This window comes from Prunus avium, chromosome 1 (assembly GCF_965620075.1).
Source record: "Prunus avium chromosome 1, drPruAviu1.hap1.1, whole genome shotgun sequence".
NCBI classification, from domain to species: Eukaryota; Viridiplantae; Streptophyta; class Magnoliopsida; order Rosales; family Rosaceae; genus Prunus; species Prunus avium.
In genome coordinates this window covers 15,625,446-15,642,122 of record NC_142284.1, presented here as the reverse complement: position 1 = coordinate 15,642,122, position 16,677 = coordinate 15,625,446, and the positions used below count along the sequence as shown (strand labels likewise).

The following is a 16,677-nucleotide window of genomic DNA, read 5'->3' as shown; positions in this document are numbered from 1 at the left end:
AACAACCATTTTCAAGAAACCAACATAACACAACTGAGAGACTAACAAATACAGCTAGGGAAGTCAAGACTCGAGAGTGAAGAGCTATTGAATGAGAAAGAGAACATCGTTTCATCTCAGTTTACAATTTTGTCCTCTCTTCTTGTCTTTTCCCTTTCAAACTTGCGTCAATTTGCTTGAGTCGGTTCTAATGGTCAGCCTAATTTACGGTTTTGCCCTCCTTTAAATAATAATAATAATAATAATAGTTTGTGCTAATATTTTTTTTTTTGGGTTGGTAAACCATGAAAACTTAGCAGCAATGCCCCGAATCATTGTTTGTATCCCGCATTATCTCCTAACTAAATAATTTGGTTTTTTTAGTTATCAGTTTTTATCAACGCTCAAAAAATTATAATGTGTTCCATTTGTCTTAATTGACTCTTTTTAAAAGAATAATGAACCCACCAAACTTATTTTCCTATGCAACTTTTACATTTATATATATAAGTATTTAATTATGATTTTATCTTTGTATAAAATTACAGAAAAGGACAATTCAATCATTCATTGCCCCTCCCCTAAAAATACAATTTGTCATGAGCCTCCATGAACAACACAAACAATTCGCATGTTCCACTTAAGTTGAAAGAAGACTACTTTTTTTTTTATAGTGTGAGATTTATTTTATTTTACAGCCATATTCTTTTTTTTTTTCCTTTCTTTTGGTACTTATATTGCATGGCCTAATGCCAGTCATGTGTTTTTCATGCAGTTTCGGTTTTGCTAATTTTATCAATAGAGTTGCAACTTCTTGCATTTCGAAGACACATCCTTAATTACACATCTTTAATTTCGTCAATTTTTCCAAAGAAAAATAGACTTTGACATGAATGATTGGGGATATTTTGGGTGGTTAGGACAATGAGCCCGCACATTTGCATGATCTTGAAACGGGTTAGTAAGCTCATGTCCCCTTCCCCGTATATTAGAGTAATCTAGACAAGCGCTCGTATAATTTTTCTTTTTGTTAAAAACAAATTATTTTAAAATAAAAAAATAATAATAATAAAAACCCAAATCGTGTGCAAACCACATGCTATTTTTGTCGACTAAATTGACAAAAATAACAACGTGATGTCGAATTGCAACATATCAAAATAATAGGGGCAAATTCGGTAAAATCACAATTGCAGGGCCTTGATGAAACTTGACCCAAAATACAAGGGCCATTGGCGAGCCTTTCTATTTTCCTTTGAAAGCGCAACCGTCCATTTGTATTCGGGGTTAAGATTAACAAAAAGTCTACCCTTTAAAAAACTAAAAATGATTCTTGTAAGTTGAATGCTTCATGGAAAAGACTCACTGCGATTCCTATGTTTACAGCATTTGCCACTAAGAATTCATGATCTTGAATGGAAACATTTCAGGGGGAAAAAAAAAACCTTATGGACAAGAAAGAAAAGAATTATTAAAATGACTTTTCAAGAAATTCTTAAATGAAAATCTAGAGCCCACATCTGGTTTGACAAATAGTGGGTTATGCTCAAGAAGGCAGAATACCAGCAGTCAGTGTGTTTGGCCAAAACACTGAGAAATGTGATTATGTACCACTGCTATGGTTGTAGGGGTTCCAGCCTTCAGGTCTGATTGATGATGAAACGGCTTTCTGTTAATTGAGGAACGCTTAGGTTAACCTGGGAAGGAAGAAAGTAGCCTCACTTATCTAACTCTGAACTCAAACAAGCTCACAAAATTCCATTGCTTTCAAACATACCTGACGGGCTTAGAAAAATCATGCATGTTTGAACAGTTTCATGCTGAGCCAATGAAAGTACACAGCAACCACAAGGACCGGGAGAGTCAAGGGCACCAAAAAGCAATAATACCTATTACCAGACAAGAAACTAAGTTAGAAAATGATGAAGAATAGGAACTTCAGTACGTTATTACTGTCAATGACAAAAATCCAGTAAAAAAAACAGTCATGTTAAACTTGAACTTTCCAAATCAGCTTGATGGGTATGGGCACCAAGTCACTTACTAACACTCGAGAGTAAATAAAGCAACTGTCAACCCAAATGTTATTTTGTATAACATCAAAATCCAATCATGTCATAATGGAACATCAACGAACTTCTGATAATCACTCAATACCTTAGGCTTTCTTCTCTATATAAAAAGATAAATTATAAATATATGAACAACAATATCCCTATCTCTTGCCATGCACAATTCAACCAGCCAACACAAAAGATTGATATATTGATGAATCAAGAAAACTGTCCCATTTCATGGCCAGAGCAAGTTCAAAATTTTCCTTGACATCACTCTACCTTGGGATTTTGAACAACATGCAGTGACTGATAATTTGGGCTTTTTGGCTACCGTTGAAGCTGACAGTTGGATTTTGCACATGTTGATTTTATTTTGCAAGCGTGTGTGTCATCTTATGTGTTAGCTTTGTGGATTTCTTCGGTGCTTGCTTATCGAGCACAATAAGCTAATACCTTTTGTATCTACATAATTTAAAGGATGGCAAAACAACAATAATTTCAGTCCCTCAGAGTCATTAGTGCTAAGACGTTATGAGTGATGCCTAAAAGCCCCTACTCTGATGCCTACATTTGTGTGGTCAATCTTCCAAGCTCTTTTTCTTTACTCCCGAGCTGCTGTGTTTCACCTCAGGGAAGTACATACCTCCCACATACAATCAAAACCCAGCTTTTCACACAGATTATGGCATCCTAAAAAGCTGTCATTTCCTCCAAAAAATAAAACCCTCTTCTTTAAAGTAACCTAAGAAAGCATATGATGTTGAATTACATTGCAGGAAAACTGCCTCATCAACACAAATTTGCAGGCAATCTCTACCTATTCAAATAAAACCCAAAAGGAAAGTCTATAAATCTGTCTCAGTGTAATGAAACCCTATTCTCCTAACGATTGACAATAATACAGAAGAAAGCCACCAACTGAAAACTAATAAATTCACTCATATATATTGTTATCATAAAGCTAAGCAGTCATTAAATAGATCAAGTAAGATCATATTGACAGAAAGAAAAAAAACAATATATGCTTACCCAGAAAAAGAGAACATCATATGGAGATAAATTACATAAATTGGCATTTTATTTCTTATAGGTATCCAAATGTTATTATTGGATCATTACTGCATCAAACATATAGGTACTTGCATATTGCAACTTAATAACTTACAGAAGAACCTGTTCTTTTTCCCTAATAAGTATGTCAAATTATATGGCAATTTTGTTCTGGAATGAATGATAAATGGAGTTTAAGCTAGTACATTGGATTCTGGGACTAATTTTGAATATGAATTAGCATTGAATAGTAACAGAAGGAAAAAAAAAAACATATAAATATATAGGGGAAAAAATACAAAATCACTTGGCTGAACCGAAAACAAGCAATTACCGGTCATTTTGTATGGCGGAGAGGATCATATTATCTGAAGGTGGAAGAAGCTTGGATAAGACGGTAGCATAGAGAAAACCCAGAAAGAAAACAGAGCCGGATGCGATGAAAAACCATCCCCAAATCAAATTCTGTTGCATTTTACTTTTATCTTCCGGCCACTCTACACTTACATCTGCATCCAAAAACAACCCAAAATTCGATTTTTTTGGGTCTGGTCCTAGTATGAGTAGAAGCGCCAAGTAGAAGGAGGAGAAGCCGAGTGGAGAAGAAGAAGATGCGAACCTTTGCGTCTTTGTATTTGTATTTTTCGCTTCTACCCACAGTATATTTGATCAGTTCACCCATTAAAACTTGAAAGCCCCATTTTGCCCTTTAAAACTAAATGAAGTAATGAACAACTCCAACATAAAAATCCTAATTTTTTGAACTTTCTGAGGGTAAAATAGAGGCACCCAGAAGTTTAAATCTCAGCCTTTCATTATTTCATTCTAACGGTTATCATTTCTCATCCGCTATGCAAACTTGGAAACTTAACATTGATTTTGTTGTCCTTATGGAAACTTGGTACGACTAATGAAGTTAGAATATACCGGACACAGATGTAAAGTGGGGACTGAAACCAAATTTAATTACAAGGTGAAATTCTTAATCTAGTTCGTGCAAAAATAAAACTCAATAAACCATTCAAAGATCAAACCGGTGTGGCCAGTTTCTTCCAAGAACTCATTGACGGTTAACTCAATGGAATGAAGTGTATTTGTACAGAATTTATCTGCCGAATGATTCAATATGGATTCACACATTGTAAAGAATAATATAACTCATTACCAGTCGTAACGTACCACCACATCACAACTCTTAGGGCTCCTGTACTGGTTAAATTTCTCCATGAGAATAACTATGAAGCCCTCGCCCCCCAAGAGGATAATAGTTGCACAAGATGGGTAAGGTTACGTTTTCTGTTAATCCCGTGCAATCAAGTATAATATAATTCTAAATTGTAGAGTAACGTTTGGAAAACAAAAATACATGTTCATTTGGTTCTAGGATGGATTTACCTCTTTCCTTTTCCAAATCTAATGGCTGGAATGACCATAGATAAACGCTCAGATCAAATTATATACACGTACACGCTCAATGATAGGGTACAAAGTATAACACCATTTTTTAAGAGATGCACCACCAAAGTGCTCAAAGAGTTGTCTCCACATACATTGCCTTAAGGGGATGATTGGTGCCTAAATTGTTGAAATCCAATCATTTACAAGCACTAACCCATTTTTAAATTATCATCCAGAAAAAAACTGCACAGCTTGCCTCTACTTCAAGGTTTTTCGTCACCGAAAGCTTGCCTCTACTTCAAGGTTTTTCGTCACCGAACGCTTGCCTCAGCCAACCTTGTTTGTCCCCGAGCAACAAGCAATTCGTAATCCTGCATATTTCAATACATGAAAGTTCAACATGCAAGCAGAGGAGAGAACAGAAATTACAAAGGCTTTGTCATCAAATACAACTCAACGCTAAAAGGACTGGAAATATTGAGGGCTAATTTCGTAACCTTTTGTCTTTGGTTTGTAATAAAGATAGAGAAGAAAAAGGAGAAAAAAGTGAGGACAGAGAAGATTGATGTAAAGGAGAGAGGTGACACCTCTCTCATTTCTCATCTACTTTAATTGTTTATTTTATATCTTCTCCCTATCTCTTTAACCAAAAGACAAAGATCTGAACACCAGAACCAAAACCAAAATTGCTATAAATAAAAAAAGGCCTAAACTACATGAAAACAAGAATAAACTCATTCCTAAGGCATTTCACCCACTTAGGAAGTTCTTAGTGCAGCACAGGAATTATGTGACCAGTAATTATAGACAACGAAAAGATTTCAATTCAAGTAACTGCCAAAATTTCCATCACTAAATAATCAAAAAAATAAAAGTGGGATGACTCCTGTAAAGTGAAACCAGCAAAAAATGGAGGCAAGTGATGCACGTTAAATATTCAAGAGATCTTTTTCGTTTTTCACAGACCATGTTTGTAAGATATCAGTTTTAAGTAAATTCAGACATAGATGAACATGAGTGTTCATCATGCCATATAATTTCTGGAGTCCTGATGGAAATTACCTGTACAATTGCTTGTGCACAAAGTTTCCCTGACAGAACAGCACCTTCCATTGAGGCTAAATACTTTTGTTTTGTATAATCACCAGCTAAATAGAAACCCTCTAGGGGAGATCTTTGCAAGGGACGGCAAGGTTCACAATCTGGTACAGTTTTGTAAACCGACCTGAGACATAAATCAGTCATAATCAGTTAAAGCATAAACACCCATAACCAAGTCAACCATGGGCACGTCAGGCAGTGGCCCAATGGTCATGCCTCCTTATTCCTAGGGCATAGTTCTGGATTCAACTGCTTACGAAATGGCAATGGAACTCCTTATGCAGAGTAGTCCCACCAAATCAACAAGTAAATAGATTAAAATCCAACTCTTCCAAGTGAATTTGCTGCCCCGTAGTTTCCATTAAAGTTTTGCGCAAAAAATTAATAGCTAGAAATTTCCACATTATATATAAAAAGGAAATTTCAAATAGGAGGTATGAGACAATATGTTAATATTTCAATCAAACAAGTTCACGTGTAACACAAAGAACCCCTGGAATTTATTTCCATTGCGTACTGGCAACATGATTTTTTCAAATAATATTCATAAACATTCATTAAGATTCAAAACTTATGGCTTTAAATTCAAACCTTGGTGTTTTCACAACATGGTACTTCAAAATCTTTGCTTTGCTTTGATCTGCAGCTATCTCATCAGGAAAGAGTTTTGCAAGTTCTTTGAGTGTAGCATCAATAATTTCTGAATCACTGCATGAAATCCATTCTTCTGCTGGTGCAAAAACCAACTCCAGCATAGACTGGTTTGGATTGTAATATTCCTGCAATGAATTACAATGAATCATGTCCCCAACCCAAAAGTAAACTAAAATGAAAATGAAACTAAAAGGAATTGAAATGAGTTATACTTGATACTAAGAGAATATAATGAAAATCCATTAACTGATTTTTCCTGGATAAGGAAAACTGATCCAATATTCTTAGTACATTGACATAAAAAATTATGCAGGAGGTAGCGTGGAACAATATCCATCCATAAATGAATAGGTCTATAATTCATGCTTATGTGCTTCATCCATGGTTCCATAAAAACAATATTTCTCATTAAGCAAAAGAATATGTTATTCTCTTTCCTTTTAAATTTCTTTTGTGGTAAGAAATTTCAAAAGAATCAGTACAAGAATAGTAAACAAGGATAAAAATAATATCATCTTTCTCTCATAATTGAATGATATACTTTCTCAGTCTTTTCTATCTAAATTCTTATTGCACAACCTAGAGAATTGTCATCTACCTCTAAAACAAATTATTTATGGTTTATGTTTAAGTCCCTAGACATATGCTTGTAGCTCACCTCTCTCATGACTAAAAAACCTCCAATAAATCAATAATAATATATAAACCATTGCCACACTATTATAAACAGGGTCATGACCAGTCAGGACGCAAGTATTATTCTATACAAAACAAATTCAAATTTTGAATGATTCAAACAAAATGGTTATTTAACATTGAATGAGAAAAAGGGACAATATTGTTCCTTTTTCTCAAAATGTTTTCAACTTCGTTGCTATTAAAATGTTTGTCACTATATGCAAGATTTTGTGTTTTAATATTAGTTCCTCTAAAGATACGAAATGTATAGTTACATTATTAGATGCATGGTAGCTAGAAGTTAAAAAGAAAAATCAAAAAATATCTGCTGTGCTTACTAATAAGGAATAAATAACAGATTTTACCTTACATGTTACGGACATGTCAGCATAGACACTTAAAAGAGGACTTCTGCATTGGGAGAAAAAAATAAGAACATGTCACAGATGAAACAATACTGGCACAATAAAAAGAGGTCAAATGCCGCAGACAGCATCATAAGAGTTTGGATACATTATACACCAAATAGGTTGTATTTTTTGTAGTTTTCTTTTTAAATGAAAATATTATCTAAACAATCCCAAGTTTGTCATTAAATTATAGATAAATTATAAACTTGGGATTGTTTAGATGATATTTTGGCCTGGACGGGATGTCTTATTTTGGCCTCCACTGTGGATTGAAAGAAGATAAATTATATCACCAACTAAAGAAGAAAAATTCTTTCTAACTTCAAATGTTTTGGCCTGGACGGGATCTCTTATTATCTGTATGCAGCCCTTACGATATTAGAACCAACATTTTGTCATATATTATCCTTGGCTGAGTAACTTTAACATGGCCAGTCAGAATGTCAAGCTGCAAGCAGCAAACCTCAAAGAACCATGAGATACACACGGAAAGTGAGCATCACTGTAATATCTATGCTAAACTAAACAACTAAGTATGAGCAGGACCTGCTAAAAAGTAGATGATCATATGTGTTCTTCAGCTTTCTGTCAAACCTGTAATTAAAAACAATTCATAGCATCAGATTAGCATGCATTACTAACATATTACTTCAGTGAAACAGAGAGTAACTTCAGACCGAAATAAAATAACAGAGAGAAATTGAGTAAAATAAATAAATCAATAGCAGGTTTCACATTACATTTGGAAATCACATTCTAAGCAATAAAACCTGAAAGGTATGGCTTTCATTGGCAATGACTGATTGACAAGGACTAAAGTGAGAACCCCAAAGAGGTTAAGAAAAGTATCCATAGCCAATCCCAATCTCTTGTGATAAAACTTGACGTCCTAAACTATATAAATTTTTTCTCATTTATTGAAATTTCCAGGCCAAGAAAAAATTGAAGAAAGAAACCCATAAATTAGGCCAGTTGTCAATATACACCATCCAGTTCTATTTTCTGATCATGAAAAATTAAGGAATCAATACTTATTAAGTGAGAGAGAATGTGCGTGTGTTCGTCTGTGTGTGTGTGTGTGTGTGAGAGAGAGAGAGAGAGAGAGAGAGCTATTTGCATTATTGTTTAATATCAGTTAATCTCCACTCACCATATGTGAACATTGATAACTGGAACGCCAACTAGTTTCTCCAATTTCTTGAAATATGGGATCTCTTTCCAGTTATCAGGCAATAGAAGCTTTAGGATATCAACTGTTTATAAGAAAACCAAACAACCACCTTAGGAAAACTGTAATATACACTTAAGTTCAACTATATTATCTAAAAAGAAAATTTGTGCCACACCTGGAGCGGCGAATACATAGGCATCTGCTTCAATCATGCTCCCATTATTTAGTACAAAACTCTTCACGGTCCCATCTTTATTTAGCTCAATTTTCTGTATTCGGGAATTAATTCGGACTTCACCGCCCAATGACTGGATATGATCAACAATTGGTGCACAGAGTCTCTCAGGGGGACTACCATCCAAGAAAGCCATCTTGGAACCGTGTTTCTCCTATACATGTGTTTGCATAGTCTACTGATCAGGAAGTGCTAGGTTGTAACAAAAGTTGTCCTCTAAGTAATAATATAGTGATCGTATATAGTGCATACAGAGATGGAACTCATCCAAAAATAAAAAATGATATTTCACAAGGAGTGATACTCAGGATAAGTTGCTTCTGAGATCTGACCTATGCTCCATCTAATATACAAAGGAAACTATATATTACACGGTTCTAACTTGCATTAATGATGCACATGAAGCTATACCATTATATCGTGAACTGTTTTTCTTTCACACCAATCTTTTATGGATTGGAAGAAGAACAAGATTCTTAGTAAAAGCAATCAATATAATGCGCATTGAAAGTGAGGGAATTCACCATACCTGAAGGAATCGGTTCAAAGCAATCAATATGCATTGCATTGAAAGTTCATCAGGGTTAATAAAGTTCAGGGCCTTTGACATGGCAATAAACACCTCAGTAGTCACTCGATCTGGTATGCCCTGAGAGAAAAGAGAAATCACAAGTCATTGTTTTTTCCCTGTATAAACCATCTTCATCAAGATAACAAAATTCAATCTGATCAACCAATACGACAGGATCACATGAAATATATGACTAACCTGCAAATCATAAAAAAAAGTCGATTTTATTTCATTTTATTTTTGGCTGGTAGTTGTTTCAATCAATTAAATAAACAAAAATTGTAAAAACACTGAAGAAAAATCTCTTTCTGTTAACACAATCTTAGTTTTTTTATTTCTATATCTCTTATTTTCTCACTGGAGATGGAAATTTTTTGGATTCAGTTATAATTAATTAAGAGTACATACAAGTTTATGCCTATTTTCCTTTGAAGGAGAAAACTAGTTCGGTTTTTCTACATTTCAACAAGTTCGTTGAAATGTCTACCTCTTCAAATCTTGAGGCTCGCACTACCACACTGACATCTTGACCATTATGAAACAAAAGCTTTAAATGGAAAACCAGATACAAGCTAGTCCCTTGGATTTTAGCCATCCAAACTAGTGTCAGGTTTTGTATGTGCTGTAATAGCTAGTCTCTTATATATTAATAATTGACAAGAAGTAGATCTCCTTTTCATAATTTCATTGTCTATCTGCTAGTACTGGGAACATTGACTAATATTAATTATTCTCAGCAAACTATATGATTTGGTCCTCTGATATTTTAAGTAGGTACTTTATCTGAGCACATCTTGTACTGAGATCAACCAACCTTGGCTCATTTCATGATTGTGAAACTGAATGACCAAAGAAGCAGGTTTGGTCTAACCCTTTACTTTTCAACTCATTACAATATCTGCTCATGGCACATAAGCTCCTAGCTATATATATACACAAACGCGTCTAACTCAGTCAATAAAACACGGAAAAAAAATTATCAACTATATTAGAGTACCTGTTTCCTCATCCAATCTTTTACACTCAAGCTATCTTGGGCTTCAACATAAGCCTGCCCACCAAGAATTGCTGGCAGTAGTCCAATTGCAAACTTGATTTTCTCTGGCCAAGTCAGCATCTCATTGTTCTTCAATATGGCCCATATTCCTGCCAGCCACAATCACAAACAGCTCAAAAAAGTAATAATATATACAGAGAGATGTCCTCTCTCTTCTCACTTTATACAAATATTATATATATGTCTACTCTCTCTATATATAATGTATATTACACGGAGAGATAGAGATACAAGAGACATCGGGGAGAGAGAGAGAGAGAGAGAGAGAGAGAGAGAGAGAGAGAGAGAGGTTAGTGATCCCTTGCCAGAAATCCGGCATGTTATGTGGCCAGAATGTGAATCAAGACAGGATCACACATTCAGGCATAATATTACCTAACGATGGTTTTTATTCTCAGTCTACTAACATAGCTCTGACAAGAAAAAAATTCCCTACATATATCTTACCAAACAAAGAAATTATTTTACTAACACCCATGGTGGCCCATCAATTACGACTCTTAACAGCACAAGCAAGGAATGAATTTACAATCACATGGATCATTTAATCTAAGCATAATTCAGAAACAAGATTTCTAATCATTAGAATATAGCAGGCTGAATCCTCAAGAATACATGCATGTAGATCATGGAAGCACCAGCGTTGTCTTCCAAGAATTTTGCTTAAACTTTTAATATTACTTTTTATAAAATATCTAAAGACACTTGTATAAATATATTTAAAGGTACTTAAATTTTGTTCAATTAATGAAAATCCAGAATATGGAACAATAGGAAATTGGAAATTGGAAATGAATGAAAGACAAGAAAACTTATCCGAGACCACTAAATGATACCAGGGTCGTGCAACTAAGGGAAAAAAATTTGATGCATTAGCCACGGTTCCTTGAGCCTATTCCATAGTTCAATGGACCGCACACCAGGTCCTTTTTCTCCCATCTGGTTGTCGCTGGGCTTGAGCAGTTGGGTTTGGCTTAATCAATATCTAACAAACTTGAAGCTCAAATTCATCCTGAGTTCTGTTTTCTCTAAGACCAAAGCCTAGGGCTAGGTAAAATTTGGATCCATTGACCTAACGAAATGAAAAATGGGCCCAAACATAACCAACCATCTCTAAACAAGGAGATATTGAGAGGGAAAAAAATACAAATCAAGAGCAAGTTCATGAAAGAAACAGAGGGCTATATAAATAGAAGGAATCAGAAAAAATAATTAAAAGAGACGGAACAAGACAAGAGAGAATTGGATTCTTATTGATGACTTCAACTGTCCACACTTACAATTTTTTGTGCCTTTTCTCAGAAAGCATATTGATTCTAAAATAGTGTTCAACTGAAACACCATTGCCTATTTGAGCCCTCAAATTCTAGAATTCAATGCATATTTCATGCTTGTCTTGGGCAAAAGAAAAACTAAAACATATTGTGTGTTTCCAACAAAACAACATGAAACTACATATTTGATTATCATTTCTCTCCCTTGACAAGAATTCACCTAAAAGACCCTGCTAAAGATACCCAGTCTCCTAACTCCCAAACCTTCTTACTGAGTATGGAGTAAAATCATCCGAATTCAGTAGATGATAATTAACATTCTCGTACTATTTTCATCCATCCCACAATAAAAAAATATATATCTTCACATTATTAAAGACATAGGTTTAAGAGGACCAACTCGGAATTTATCTTTTCCTTGGGGAACATGAAAAGGTGGTGAACTAGACAACACTCTTGATAATCTCTATCCTTCAGGAAGAAATCGATTTGTCCATCCTACCAATCTTCTCAGATTGCCAACCTACAACCCAATGCTGCCACCAAGCCTCCAAACTACCAATGTCATCCACCAGAGTAATTTAATTATGGGTTAGATGAATTTTAGAGTAGTCTTTGACTATTTGTAAAATCCCAGAATCTTCTGTTAAACATTATAATAAAGGTTTGACAGTGTGAGTGTTGGTTATCAAATATGGACAGTCAGACAACTAAGTAAACAAGGTATTGTAATACTTCAATCTACTAAAATTATTTTGTAATGTTTGTATAAATCAAGTTACTTTCCAAGGAATGGAATGAATTTCTGCAGTTGTGGAGAAACTATTGTCAAATTTCAAGAGGTGGCTAAATATCTTACCATTTAAGGGTGCTGGTAAAACTTCAGGGAAATCAAACCGGCTGAACTCTCCTGGTTTGTTTGGCATTGCAAATATCATAGAATGCTCCTTCCACTGCAATCGATCATCAATACCAAGCTCACCAAACAGGTTCTGAATATTCGGATAAGCCCCAACTTGCCAATACAAAAAATATATATCATAAGAAATAGAATCCACTACCTGGCTGCTCTATGTACAAGCACTAGAGACATCAATAGTCTATTTTTAAAGAAAATTCCTAATGCAAAGTTAAAGAACCAGTTTCATTAAGCACTAAATACATAATGTTGATTCATATTGGATAGAAGACAGACAATGAAAAAAGATACTGGAAATGCTTGGGTTCGAACCCCTACATACAGGTGGCAGATTTTAAATTTTCTGATTTTATAAGTACTGCTTATCAACCCTTTTCCAATATAATTCTAAAAACTTGGTTGATTAACATTTTGATACGTCCACCTAAATTAATTTTATTCACCCCTCTCTGTTGCAACTTATACATTAGCTAAAATTTTGTATTGATATAGAATATTACAAATTTATATATAAACCAATTTTGGTCAAAAATGAAATAGGCACTTTATTTAAAAACTTTATCTTTTCAGAGAATACAATCGCTTCACTTGCAAGCACAATCGCCTGCCAGTGTAATTTTCTCAGCCTTCAAAACTTCTAAGAGAGATTTTTGTTTTCTTCAAACAGAACAGAAAAATAGTGGACTCGATACCCTTACACAGTCTGAACTTTGGAAGGAGAACAATGCATGCTACTAATTACTAGGAATCTCATTTCCCAATTTATTATACTTTATCATCCTCTCCCATACCAGCCACCCAAATGTAGCATGACGATTATTAAAGTTGAAAAAAAGATTTTTTATAAGTGAAAAAACTATTAAACTCACAGAAGATATGTAGGCCTGTTTCGTACCAGTCTCCATCCTTATCTTTCCATGCTGCCACCTATCAAAAAACTGGATATTTCAATAAGCAATTAATAGAAACAACAAAAATATCAGAGATATGAAAGTTAGAATGTTGATAAATATTGGACAGTGACCCTTCCAATTGGGTACTCATTGGCCACTGATTTTGGGAGCACAAACAAGGACATAATTATAAGTTGGAAGACTAGAAAGCACAGTTATAAGAGTCAGATTCGCCCCTTGGAGCTTTCCAAGAGCAAATTCTCTATCTTTGCACTTTCTCTTAGATGGATTTCCCCCACTTGCTTATGTTTTCCTTCTGTGTAGGTTTTCCAGAACTTAATGTCTTTCTTTTTGGCAAGTTATAGTAAATTTATTTAATTACATAAGACCGTCCTTCCCTTGCAATTCTAATAAATTTCTTCTGTCCTATCCTTATGTTTTTTTTTCTTTCTAAATTTTAATAAATGATATTTTCTCTTTAATCATTAGCCGCAAAACATATAAAGTTATAACTATTTCGAGCTAACAGCAATATGGTCTCAAAGTGGGATAAAGTTATAGCAGCTGAAAAACCTTTCCGCCTAGAACATCTCTTGCTTCCAGTAAGATAGGTTTATGACCTGCATCAGCCAAATATTTTGCAGTTGCCAGACCAGCCAAACCTGCAAAAATTCAGAACAGAATAAATATTAATCACATAATGAAAGATAAAATGTTATATCTAGTATCCATAAATTTTGAGTTCACTATAAGACAAGCTTAAATTGGGCATGAGCATCCAAAGAAAAAAGGAAAAAGAAACCCAACGCAATTTTAAGAATATATAATAAGTTTGTATATCATAATCACCTGCACCAGCAATCACGACCTTCAACGGCTTAGCTGGACGAGGAGAGGCTCGGAAAGTGGAAGAGAAATATGCAGCTTCTAAGAAATTAGCAGTATTGTCAAGGTCTGGTCTTGGATAATCAACGCAAACCACCTACACACCATTACAATTACACGCAAAAAAGTTTATTACCCTTTTAACAATTTAGCAACTAAACCACTCGTACTTATAGAGAAAACAAACCTTCAAAGGGCAAGCACCATTCCTCGGCCTTCCATAAATGGCTTGTGGGCTTAAAAATCTACAGCTTTGAGCCATAAATTCACTACCTTTAAATGAAAAGGCATCGCATCTGGGAGTGTTTCGTAGCTTTTGAGTGTTGATGATGCTAGCTTGGCAGCTCAAGTTAGCAGCAGAGACACAAGCCCACTGAGCCATTTTATCAAACAGGTTGTGCACAGAACAGGAGTCTCAGCTGCTGAGCGAAGAAAGCTCTTCGCTCTCTTCAGCTCCAAATTTGTTGGGGGGAGAAGAAAAATGGAGGAGGAGGACGGGTTGTGTGAGTGTGATGATGGTGCTGAGTTCAGCTCCAATTGTGGTGGGGGAGAGAAGAAAAAGGGAGGAGGAGGACGGGTTGTGCGAGTGTGGGTGGGTGGGTAGTTTTTTGTGGGGTGGAACGCTGAACACATTAGCTTGTTGGGTGAGTTTCCGTTTCATCTTTGGCTAGTTGTGAAAGTGAGGCTGGGAATCTGCCAAAAGTGGCATTTTGAGTTTGTGGGTTAGGTCAGCGTTAAGAATATTCCACTAAGCGCGGTAACGGTTGAAGACACCCAATCACGAATTCACAATGCATGCCTTTTCCCTTCGCACACTACCTTAATTATTTACACCAATGCCACTTAAAATTACGATCAAATTTTATTTTGTCCCTCCCCAACTTAAAGTGGTCCACTTACTCCGCTTGACCGTGGTTTGGTGACCCATTTTGCCCCATGCCGTCAACTTCATCCAAAACTCTGTTAAAACTGATGGCGTGACATAGGTGTTTGTGTAATTTTGTACCCATGGTTCATTATTCACTAATTGAGGGGTGAAATGGAGCCCACCTCCATATAGATAAAAATATAATTAATTATTTTAATGATTAAAATTAATTTAAAATTAAAAATAAAACTTTAAAAAATTTAGAACTAAAAAATATATATTTCCCTACCTCTTTCTCTTTAGTCGATCCTCACACCCAGATCCCACCCACATCCATTCCCTTACCCAGCCGCACCAACCATTGCCCCCACTCTCTCTCTCTTCCAAACCACACCCTCTCCTTCTCCTTTCTTCAACAACTATGAAAAATAATTAAAAGAAAAAAACATGCAAGTCATCATCTCCCCTTCGTATCTCCCTCCTTCTGCTTTTTATATTTGGGAAATTTGCGTAACTATCATCTGAACTTTCAAGCATTTGCGTCGTTACCACCTGAACTTCTAATTTTTATTTTTAACCACCTAAACTTTGTAAAGTGTTGCAATCCACTACCTAAGTCTAACTCCGTTAAAGTTTCAGTTAAATTTAAGGGTATTTTTGTCAATTAACTATAACTAAGAATAATTATATATAAAAAACATAATTAAAAATACAAAAAAATAAAGCTAACCTCCATATCTCTCTCTCTCTTCTCTACTCTCTACTCCATCGTCTTTATTCCACCAAATATCATATCAAATTGCAATGGTCCATTGATTTTGTTGCCTTCCTGTATTTCCTTTTTTTTTTTTGGGCCAGAGCCTTCCTGCATTCATTTCATGGCTTGCACTATTCGTTCAAAGGCTTGTCCTTCATTTCAATGGAAGTTTGCATATCGAGAAAAAAAAAATCATACTACAATTACTCTCTCTCACCCTCCATCCAGCCAATTCAAAAAATTTAACATCAAAGCTAGAATTTAAATTTTGTAACTTCATCAAGGGTTTTGGGAAGGAATCAATTGCATTCCTAGTATATATAAATATCCCAAAAAGGTCCTAAACATCTGCAATTGACAAACAAGTTCTAGGAATGCCTAAATTCAAGTACCAAAACACCAGTGCAATCCTTATACAGGACATGCCTATAATAAACTCCAAATTAATTAGAAAACAGAAATATATATGTCTTCTTAGCAGGAGACTTGAGCCTAAATTTCCTTGTTGTGTTAGTTGTCACAGAAGAAACAGGTTGTGATTCCATTGGCAAGCTAGAGCTTGGTTGGTATGTTGATGTATTTGCTAAATTTGGTTGAATTGTTTGTTCACTAATGGTGTGTGCAGAGGGTGGGTTTTTTTGCGGTGGAGCGAATTGACGTTGGAAAAGTTGGAAAAGTTGGAGTAGGGGTAGGGTGAAGGCGTTGTAATTAGGTTAACCT

The 16,677-nt window shown here is 35.1% G+C and overlaps 1 protein-coding gene across 4 annotated transcripts; it reads right to left on the bottom strand.

Moving 5' to 3' along the window:
• Nucleotides 1–1,327: 1,327 nt before the first annotated feature.
• PDS3 (phytoene desaturase 3) lies at nucleotides 1,328–15,044 on the bottom strand. 4 transcript variants are annotated; one of them, XM_088243907.1, is made up of 15 exons: nucleotides 14,520–15,044; nucleotides 14,297–14,429; nucleotides 14,021–14,109; nucleotides 13,424–13,481; nucleotides 12,495–12,650; nucleotides 10,302–10,450; nucleotides 9,263–9,382; nucleotides 8,674–8,887; nucleotides 8,478–8,580; nucleotides 7,874–7,921; nucleotides 7,283–7,328; nucleotides 6,177–6,364; nucleotides 5,547–5,709; nucleotides 1,757–1,868; nucleotides 1,328–1,648 (listed from the first exon to the last, which is right to left on the bottom strand). In XM_088243907.1, exons 1-15 carry the CDS (start codon nucleotides 14,712–14,714, stop codon nucleotides 1,620–1,622), a joined length of 1,803 nt encoding a protein of 600 aa, XP_088100033.1. In that variant the 5' UTR covers nucleotides 14,715–15,044; the 3' UTR covers nucleotides 1,328–1,619. The 4 variants fall into 4 exon arrangements, with proteins under 4 accessions (XP_088100033.1, XP_088100037.1, XP_088100043.1 ...); XM_088243911.1 differs by having other exon boundaries at nucleotides 1,328–1,676; nucleotides 14,520–15,043; XM_088243917.1 differs by lacking the exons at nucleotides 1,328–1,648; nucleotides 1,757–1,868 and adding exons at nucleotides 4,513–4,752; nucleotides 4,788–4,855 and having other exon boundaries at nucleotides 14,520–15,038.
• Between the last annotated feature and the right edge of the window lie 1,633 nt (nucleotides 15,045–16,677).